Source organism: Gopherus evgoodei, chromosome 20, assembly GCF_007399415.2.
Source record: "Gopherus evgoodei ecotype Sinaloan lineage chromosome 20, rGopEvg1_v1.p, whole genome shotgun sequence".
In the NCBI taxonomy this organism is placed as follows: domain Eukaryota; kingdom Metazoa; phylum Chordata; order Testudines; family Testudinidae; genus Gopherus; species Gopherus evgoodei.
Genome location: NC_044341.1, coordinates 12014855 through 12025631, shown reverse-complemented (window position 1 = coordinate 12025631; position 10777 = coordinate 12014855). Strand labels below are relative to the sequence as shown.

General features: G+C 43.5%; 1 protein-coding gene across 1 annotated transcript in view; it reads left to right on the top strand.

The window, feature by feature from the left end:
* The first annotated feature begins 452 nt into the window (after window positions 1-452).
* YTHDF2 (YTH N6-methyladenosine RNA binding protein 2) overlaps window positions 453-10777 on the top strand; it is a 29576-nt gene continuing 19251 nt past the window's right edge. The window contains exons 1-4 of the mRNA XM_030539035.1: window positions 453-570; window positions 958-982; window positions 1620-1699; window positions 6692-8278. Of these exons, the coding sequence (XP_030394895.1) occupies window positions 544-570; window positions 958-982; window positions 1620-1699; window positions 6692-8278 (1719 nt within the window). The 5' untranslated portion in view covers window positions 453-543. The remainder of the gene's footprint in view (window positions 571-957; window positions 983-1619; window positions 1700-6691; window positions 8279-10777) is intronic.

Sequence of the window (10777 nt, the reverse complement as noted above, 5' to 3'; positions counted from 1 at the left end):
CCTTGGCACTCTAATAGCCTGGGACCGACATGGCTACACCAACGCTGCATTCAATGATTTCACTTAGAAGTTTAAATTATTTTTCAATTAAAGATAAAACAAGTGTAAGTGCTAAAAGTTAATTAACATGATCATGCCTTTTAATTGGAACGTGGATCTCATTAAAGGGGACTCTGTCCCTTTAAGAGATCCCAGCCACAGGCTACTCCCAAGTGAATTCCCTCTGTCACCTGCATTAACGAAGTAAGTCCGGCAGGTGGCGCTGTCGACGCCCCTAGGTCCTCCAGCGGCCCGCCATGCGCCGCGCTTCCCTTCTCGCCATTGTGCCTCGGAGGGGAGCGCGCGCTGCCCCTCGTGACGCCCGCACGGCGCCAGCTCGAGGCGGGCGGCCCCGGCCATAGACGCAGGCGGAAGGGGCGAGGAGCTGGCTAGAGCGTCGCTCGAGCAGGCAGCCGCGGGCGGGCGAGTCAGAGTCCGCCAGGAAGCCGAGCCGCGCGGTGCCTGCGCCCCGCTCCCCGGACAAAGCCGCCGCCGATCGGAGCCATGTCGGCCAGCAGCCTCCTGGAGCAGGTACCGGCCGCCGCGCTCGGGGAGGGAGCCGGGAACGGCCCCGGGTTCGGGCCTAGCCCCGGGGGGGAGGGGGCGGCGTTGGCTTCGGCTTCCCCCGGCCCTGGGCCGCGGCGGCTCTGGGGCGAGGGCGGGGAGGCCGCGGCCAGGCCGCGCCGAGTCGGGTCCGGCTGGGCCTCCCCTGCCAGCCGGGCTCCAGGCCTGGCCTCGCCGCCGCTAGGGCCCGACCCCGGGCCAGGCTCCATCCGGCCCGGTTCTCCCCCACCCTGGCGCTTCCCGAGCTCCCGCCCGCTGGGGGCTGCAGCGCCCGGTGCCTCTTCCCCGCGCTCACCGCTCTCCCCTCCTCTCTTCCATGTCTGGCCGCGCCGCCGCCGCCTGCCGCCGCTCCAGAGACCCAAGGGCCAAGGCAACAAAGGTGAGAGGCAGCCGGGCCCCCCGGGACGCGGGTGGGAGGAGATTGGATTGGGGGCGGGGGGTCCCGGGGGGGCGGTGGTAGTAAATCGGGGGGACTGGAGGCAGCGGGTGGGAATGTCCGGGCCCCCCATGGTGGCCAGGCTGCAGAGGGGCAGGATTTTGCGGGGCGGAGGTGGGAGCGATGCAGGGGATTCCTTGGTGCATGGAAAATGGGGCTTTTTTAAGGATCAGACGGGAAATAAGACTGGAGAGGGAAACGAAGTTCTTTTGAGAGCTCAGCATCAGGGTAAAAGAATTTCTCTAGGAATCTCATCTCCTCCGTGTTGTCTCCAGGTGAGTTTATATATTGGAACTGTCTGCAGGCCATGTCTGGAAGCTATACAGCAGAAGTAATTGTGTCGATGAATCAGGGAACTTAGATTAGCTGCCATTGTGAGTAAGAGGAAATTTCCTTTAGAGATCCATGCTGGTGTGTGAGAGACCTGCCCTTATTAAGGCAGCTCAGCTGGCAACATTCGGAACCAGTGAGACATGTTGATATTGCAACCTATGTTATAATACAAAAAGTACTTCTGGTTAATGCGTGTACTTGTTTGAATTGTGGAGTTCTTTCTAAGGGCATGAACTTTTGTTTTTAGTGCAAAATGGATCTGTGCATCAGAAGGATGGGTTAAATGATGATGACTTTGAACCCTACTTGAGTCCTCAGGCCAGGCCGGTGAGTACCACAGAACTTCTCTCTTTAGTTAAGGGGTAGGATGTGCCAAGCAATTACTTAGTTTTTTCTGCTAGTGACTGACTAAAATGAATTTTTCTTTGGCTTTTCTTTGATGTTTTTAAGTCCTCTTCTCTTCCCCAGAGATTGGGTTTTGACATTTGCTAGCTTTTTATAACTGTTAAAATAATACTGTTTTGTCAGTAAATAGGCAGTACTGTGAGTAGAAAACAGTGTGGTAATTAGTTCTCATTAGTTGATTAAATATTTAGGTATGGGGCTGCTACAGTGAATATTGGTTTTTTTAACAGCAATAATTAAAAAAAATACCTTGGGGTTGGAGAACAAACATAAGGGCAAAAGAAGCCGCAGAAGCATTAAGGAGCTTATTTGGGTTGCACAGATGTAGCTGTGGGCAGAATTTGACCCCCAAATTGTTTATCCTGAACATAAAATGTTGTGCTTCTGATGAAGCTAGAAGTAGTAAAAGGAATTCATAAATCTTGTGATCATTTCTGATCTTTCAGTTTTACTGTTAAGACATGTCACTTCCTTACTCCTTTCTGGTTGATTATACAATATGATGAGTGACTGTATTGTATGACAATGTGAAATATCTCAGTAAAATGTGGTAACATTCTAGAGGCTGGTCTTTCGCAGAGGATATGATCAGTATTTTTATCTCTTTACCAAGCAAACTGGAAAATGCATGAAGTTAGTTTGATAAATGAAAGGGCAGTGACAAACGAAACCTTAGCTTTAATTAGAAACTGAGCTGTAAAGGCTGCAGTCAAATCTGAAATTGTCACTACCAAATACTTCACCACCCACTCCTTTTGTAATTTTGTTACTAGCTTCTTATTAAAGATAACTTATACTGTTAAACGAGTATTGTGTGACATATATAAAAGATGAAGGAATATGTCAGACTCAAGGCAGTATAGGCTCAGTTACGGTAGGTCTTCATATTGCTAAGTTGTATCAGTGACTTTTTCAGTTCATCCTAGTTAGCTCTTTTTTTCTCAAACAGTTCAGGTATTAGCCTAAAATAGCCAGTAAGTTGTTGCATTTCTCAATTCATTTAGTTTTGTCAACCACATTTTTATAGTTGAAGTTTTTCAAACAGTAATACGTATTTCATTGGCTCTTGTCAAGAGAATTCTAAATAGACTTCTATCTTTGTTTAATTTGCAACAAGTATGACACTTTCTAACATCTCCTTGGTTTTTTTATTTAATCAGTGCCCATCCTCCCTTGCCTCTAGTGAACTTAACTGCTATTGTAAGCAGCCTACCTGGTTGGTAAGGTCATGTAGGTCATGTCTGGAAGCTTATAAAACCTAGTTTTGAATCTGTGTAGACAGTGTTTATGTTTAGGTTATTTCGCAGAGTCCTAGATAAAGAAAGCTATGTCCCCGCCTACTTCATTAGATGGCACTTTTTGTTGTCATAGAAGTTGATACCACTAATTCTGAAGGGTTTTTGAGCATTTAAAGGGACTTTCAATTTACAAATTGCACTTCTGTGTGAAATTACCTACTAACTAAACTGCTAAATTTAGTATATCTGACAGTTTAGAGGAAAAGCAATATTTTTTTTAGTTTATTTGAAACATTTAATAAGCATTTAGTGAATAGTCACTCACGTTTCCCTCTTTGTGAAGGTATTTCACAGAACACGGGGAAACTATTTTTTAAAATAGAAAAATGATTGTTGAACTACAAAAATTGGTAGGGGAACTCACTGGCTGGCATAATACTGAAAACTCTTTGAAACTAAATTTGAAACTGATTAAATTTCAAATATTCAGCAAGAAAAATGAAAGATGAGACAAAACTGGTTAGCTCCAAATAAAATTAAGTCCCACTAGAATGATTTCCTTTCCTTCTCCCTATGTTATATAGTTTGTCACCTGCTCTTGTATTTTGTCGGTTCATGTAAGATGAGAGAAACAATTACACAGTCAGAGTGGACTGTGGTGCCCCTGAACAAATGACTGGTGGGTAAGAAAACAGTGTCAAGGTTCGTTATCGGAAGGTGGGGCAGAAAATGTATACAAGACACTCATGGTTTGCTAACATAGTCAACTGCTTATGAGTAGGACTCCTAGATGGTAACACAAATGAGGGGTGGCTGAATTTTGAAACTGCATTCCAGCTAATATGTATAAAACATTAGGTAACTAGATAACACAGGTGCATACTTTTTAATTCAGGAGCAAGTGGGAGCTGCCATTTTTGGAGCCAGTATTAACTGATTTGGTAACCTACTGAATCTCCTTAAATTTGACTAAGTTCCTTTGTATTCCGAAGCTCAAGTGTACAGTTAGTGAGTCTTAAACATTAAAAAAGTCTTTAGACCTCTAATCCCTGGGGAGAGGAATGCAGAGGAAGAGTGAGACTGTGGTTAGGGGGGCGGGGGGGACTTTTCAAAAAGCATTAGTCATCCATCGGAATTGAATACTAGGGAGTTTGGTTTTCATATTAATCAGTGACACTTTGTCACTCAAGTTTGAGAGATATAGAAGCACTGGACTTCATGTTTAATAACAGTATACACGTTGCTAGGATTTCATCACAGAGCAGACAGTGAATGAATTTACTGTTCTCACCCTTATTTTAGTTTGTATGCTCATAGGTTTATTGTACAAATATAACTTTGTGACATATTTAGACAATAATATCAGTTTATTCTGTAATCAAGCCCTCCCCTGAAAATTATTTGAGACAAAACATAAGAGAATGGGTGAAAAGAGAATATGTTGAGTTCATTAGGGACCAGATTTGATCTGACAGTGTCACTTCTTTTGTGCACTGTATGGGAAAAATCTGTTAAGCCAAAGATCTCATCCCCAGGATAGAATGGGTCCCAACTTTAAATATAGTCTTCATTATATATTTTTAAAGCCAAGTTCCTTTTGAGTATTTTAAATTACCTGTGAAACTGGGGGGAGAGGTCTCTATCCTTTAAAGGAACATTGTATGATTTTTAGCTAACATCTTAAAAAATCCTTATTTATATTACACGTTACAGTGTAGGGCCCAGTCCTGCAACATCTCATTCACGTAAATAGTCCCATCAACTTTTAAAGTAAAGACTGTTCACTGAGTTACGTTTAGCAGGATTGAGCTCTTAAATGATTAAAACTGTTCTTCCAAACACACTGACTGATAGACTCAAGGAACTCAACCTGTTTAACTTAACAAAACGAAGAAGGTTTAGGGGTGACTTGGTTAGTCTGTCAGTACCTACATAGGGAACAAATATTTAATAAGTGACTCTTCAGTTTAGCCGAGAAGGGTATAACGATCCAATGGCTGCAAGTGACACATTCAGACATTTTTAACAAGGGTCATGGTGGATTCTCCACTGACCGTTTTGAAATGTTTTCTAAAAGATCTGCTCTAGAATTTATTTTGGGGAAGTTCTATGGCCTGTGTTATCCAGGAGGGCAGACTAGATGATCATGATGGTCCCTTCTGGTCTTGGAATCTGTGAATTCACTTTTTATTATGCTACTTATTTATCTTTGTTTTCTTCTCAGCTGGGAAAATGAAAGTAAACTGAAAATAAATCTGACTAGTCTTCAAGCAGTAGCCCAGTGATATGATATTTATTTGGGTGACACGAACTTCGGGAGAATTTTTTTTAAAATGAAACATTTCTCCATTGGTATCTTTAAAATTAATTTTCTACTAATTTTAGATAAATTTCAGGCCAAATATAACCTGTTCTTTTAATTTTGAGTCTAGGCAGGTTACTTTCACCTAATTCAAAAAGAGATAGTGAGACAGAACTGCTTTTTCTTTAGTGTGCAGAGCTATCTTGATCCTACATGGGTTTTGATGCATATATGGCATGAAGTCCTTCAGGAACTGCTCTTGGCATGATTCAATGAAAAATGGAGTGGTGCCTAATGTAAGCCATGCTTTTCAGCAGGAACGGAACCTGGCTTTCATCTTATCTGCATTGGATTGTCGTGTAAACTGTCATGTAGCACTAAGACCTGTGTGCGTACAGGTTCAAATTACTGGATGATAAAAACCCATTAGTGTTACTGCAAGAACTCCCTGGTGGTATGGTTTAAATATGAAAGGACAGATCTGCATGTGAGCAAGGCTTAGTGATATCTGTCAAGTTTCCTAATTACATCCATGGTAGTAGTATAGGGGCTGTCTGGATGTAAACATCTAGAGTAGAAAACTCAGCAAGTTTTTCTTCCAAACCTGAAGTCAGTCTCTGTAGCTGTACTGGAAAGGCCCCTCTGGAAAAGCTTTAGGTTATCCCCTGTTGTTTTAGTACGTCACTAATGACATGTGGCTGAAGCTCCAGAATAGTTTGAGTTTTGAGGATGATACTGTAAATTCCATGTTGGTTTTCAAGTTCTTGGGATATTTGTGAGCACTTAATGTTAACCTTTGGAGAAATTTTTATGGATAATCAATTTAAGATAATTTCAATAGAAATAAATGTGTCCTTTAATAAAACTGTTTGAGTTATTCATAATTTTAATAGTGCTTTTTATTGGTCCCTTCCTATCCCCCCCATATCCCTTTCTTCCAAAGCCCCGCCAACCATGCAGATTATAAAATGCCCCCATCCAAAAAATACACCTTAAAACCCACTGCGTCAGGCAGGTATAAAATGAAGGTGGAATTTGTACTCTAGATAAAACGTTGAATAGCTCCAGAGCATTTTGCTCATGCTATAAAATCGGTGCCCAGTTCCACATGGTGCATCTGTAAACTTAATGCTTCTACATCTTGGGATGAATAGTGTCTTAAATCCTTTACATCTTTCTGTCAGTGAAACTGTTTTAATGCACATTTGATAGAGGATACATTTGAAAGCCACAAAGCCTATTTACTGAAGGCTTTGAATATGTTTGAATAGCTGCGGTAGGGGTGGGGAACGAGAATAAAAGTGTTTTATTCCAGGCCTCTTGATGGTTTGTGCTGCTTATTCTAACTATTCAGTGCTTATTTTTGTTTTGCAGAATAATGCATACACTGCAATGTCTGACTCCTACTTGCCAAGCTACTACAGTCCATCCATTGGATTCTCCTACTCGTTAGGTGAAGCTGCCTGGTCTACAGGAGGTGACCCACCCATGCCCTACTTAACATCCTATGGACAGCTAAGCAATGGGGAGCCTCACTTTCTCCCAGATGCAATGTTTGGGCAGCCAGGGGCCCTTGGCAGCACTCCATTTCTTGGGCAGCATGGCTTTAACTTCTTTCCAAGTGGAATTGACTTTTCAGCTTGGGGGAATAGCAGTTCTCAGGGACAGTCCACTCAAAGTTCTGGATATAGTAGCAATTATGCCTATGCACCAAGCTCACTGGGTGGAGCCATGATTGATGGACAGTCTGCTTTTGCCAATGAGACTCTAAATAAGGCTCCCGGCATGAATACCATAGACCAAGGGATGGCAGCACTGAAGTTGGGCAGCACGGATGTTGCAAGCAATGTCCCAAAAGTTGTTGGTTCCGCTGTTGGTAGCGGGTCCATTACCAGTAATATCGTGGCATCTAACAGTTTGCCTCCTGCTACCATTGCTCCTCCGAAACCGACATCATGGGCTGATATTGCTAGCAAACCTGCAAAACAACAGCCCAAGCTGAAGACCAAGAATGGCATCGCAGGTTCAAGTCTTCCACCGCCTCCAATAAAACATAACATGGATATTGGAACTTGGGATAACAAAGGGCCGGTAGCAAAAGCGCCTTCCCAGGCTTTAGTTCAGAATATTGGTCAGCAGCCAACCCAGGTGTCTCCTCAACCAGTGGGCCAACAGATCAATAACAGCCCACCAGTGGCACAGGCTTCTCCAGGACAACAGCCGCAGCCGCTGCCCCCACCACCGCCGCAGCCAGCCCAGCTGCCAGTGCAGCAACAGGCAGCTCAGCCAACCCGCTGGGTTGCACCTCGTAACCGTGGCAATGGGTTTGGTCAAAACGGAGTGGATGGTAATGGAGTGGGACAGTCTCAAGCCAGTTCTGGTTCTGCTCCTTTGGAACCGCACCCAGTGTTGGAGAAATTGAGGTCCATCAACAACTACAACCCCAAGGATTTTGACTGGAACCCAAAACACGGCCGGGTTTTCATCATTAAGAGTTACTCTGAGGACGATATCCACCGTTCCATTAAATATAACATCTGGTGCAGTACAGAGCACGGCAACAAGAGACTGGATGCTGCTTATCGCTCCATGAACGGGAAAGGCCCCGTTTACTTACTGTTCAGTGTCAACGGCAGTGGTCACTTCTGCGGAGTGGCAGAAATGAAATCTGCTGTGGACTACAACACATGTGCAGGTGTGTGGTCCCAGGACAAATGGAAGGGACGTTTTGATGTCAGGTGGATTTTTGTGAAGGACGTTCCCAACAGCCAGCTGCGGCACATCCGCCTAGAGAACAACGAGAATAAACCAGTGACCAACTCCAGGGACACTCAGGAAGTGCCTCTGGAAAAGGCTAAGCAGGTGTTGAAAATCATTGCCACCTACAAGCACACCACCTCCATCTTTGATGACTTCTCACACTATGAGAAACGCCAGGAGGAGGAGGAAAATGTTAAAAAGGTAACCTGCCTACCTGTCTTCAGGAATTTTTTGGGATGGGGAAGCATAGAGAAGGTAGGTGGTACAATGGACTAACGAAGTAACCTGGAGACTTGTGCTCATAAGTGAGTTTGGGGTCTCACTTTAGTTCCTAGCTAATCACTTCCCCGCATCATGAATACACTATCTAGTCTGGCAGCTCCTGCTCTGGATGGGACCAAGAGTAGGAGGGAGTTCTACAGAACATCAGTGCTGTTCTGGTGGAGCTGTGTGGGGAAGCTTGTGTGGCACCTGCCTGCGCTAACCTAGATGCAAGTCAGTGCTGCAAGTCCAACTTTATTCCTGCTTATCAAATTTACCTGATTAAAAAAATAAAATTAATCACTGTTGTCAAGACTCCTCTTTGACAAGTATACGTTCTACAATAAGAGTGACAATCAGGTAATATATGATCGTGCAACAAAGCAATGAGGAATCTTAGTGGTCAAAACATTCTTACCAGTGGAGTTAAAGCACCATCCATACTGATATTAGATGGAAATTTAGTGGCCTTGATTTTTGGTTTGATACAAATCAGGGTGTTGAATTTGCCTATGGATAACTCCCTCCCCTTAGGGATATGACTCTTATTTGATCCAAAACACTAATTAAAAATTAGCAGCAGCAGCTGCTCCTGGTTTGTTGCCAAGTTTTGTAAGGCCCCTTAGTTCCAGCAACCGGAAATCTCCCACCTGATATTTGAGGAGCTAAAACATAAGTTGCAAACAATTCAGTGTGACAGTCATTGAACAAAAAATTAAACAGTGCACACCTTTTCAAGTATAATATTTTAATGTTTGTTACTAGTATACAGAGATGGGATACCAAACATGACTAGCATTTAGCAGAAAACCTGTAAGTCTGGGTGGGAACGCGTTGGAATAGTTATATTGACATGGTGTGAACTTGGCTGGACTTGATGGCAGCTTGGAGGTTCTGGGTGGTATCATGTCCTAAAAGCTGCCAGGTCATTTGAGGCCCAGAATGCAGCTATCAGACAGGAGCAGACTAAGTTTTAACTTGCAGCAGAGGGAGAAGTTAAGAAATCTGATCATTGAAGTGTGGGATGGAGATCTTCAGGAAGTGGGATTCCTAGTACGTTTCACACTTGAGGTGTGCAAAGCAGCAGAATGTGCAGTGCAAGGAAAGGTCACATCTTGGGGAAGGGAGGCAGCTGAGGAGTGTGAAGGGATGTGATGAACCCAGTGGAGAACTGAGAACAAATGCAAAGGTGCAGAAAGTTCCCAACAAACAGATTTGAAAACTTGGTAGCTTTTTAAAGTTTAGAATATTTTTTTAAAATAGTAAAAATGTTAAATTGTAGCTTACTTAATGGTCCATACAAGAAGCATCTTAAGAAATTAAATTGGCTTAAACCTCAACTTCAGGTTTTTTTTTAAATGTATTTGCAGTTTCTCTCCCTGCTTCCTTCAAAAATAGTTCCCATGAGAGTTACCGGTGAGAATGCTAAGAGCAGAAATGGCAGCTGAAAAAGATGTTTAGAACACTGGAGATTCCTTTTGGCATTACATTTCAGTTAGCTTAGTGTACCACTCAGGTAGGGAAGTGGTTAAGGAAATTTCCTCTCTCCCTGTGAGGGAACTTAAACATGTATCTCTGAAGTTCGTAGGCAAGGAATGAACTCCTGTATGTTTAGAAGGCAGCATGTTTGCTTTTTACTACGGACTCATTTTCTTTCTTATGGTACATGGGTTCCTGTCCTATAATGTCTGGTATGGAGGAAGTGACTTAGCCTGTCGTTTTCAGTACTGTACCTCAGGGGCAGCTTGACCTTTTGCATCACTTTCTGATGCAGCCTTGAAAATCTTTAGGTTTTCCTTCAGCTACTGTTTCATCACCTCAGTGAGAACCAGCAGACTTTGGTTCCTGGCTTCCAGTTTTGTTGGGCATTAATAAAATGGATACTTCTGTTTCTGCCTTGACTGTTGTTGGCAAAAGCAAATCTTGTGTGGTCAGCATTCTGTGAGCACCTCAGCTGGTCACCTGAAAAGGATCCACATACCAATTTAAAACACTGCCCCAGCAGCAGTTAATGACGCAGACTGCCTGTCCATGGTCTGTTAGACTTCTTTTGTACTGGAGAAAACCCACTGCTAAGGGCTCTTTGTCTCTGCAGTCACTGTCAGTGCAAGATGGTGCTCTGTACATGTTCTGCATTCTTGTTCCTTGGAGCTTAAACAGCTCCAAGTTTGGCTGATTCCTAACTTTTAACAAGCTTACAACTGTTTCATTTGGTTTGATTTGGCCAAAGCTGTTCTGTTTCTCCAGAGCAGCTTATACAGAGTGACTGATGAATGTAGTCTCTCTCCTACCCCTCTCAAAATTCTGGGGACTCCCTGGGTTTTCTCTCCTGTTTCTCAGGTTATCCCTTTAAGAATACCTGCCTCCAAGATAGATAGGAGTGACAGATTTCTTTAGAGCCCTGTGTAGCATATCTACACAGGCATGTAAGTGGTACTT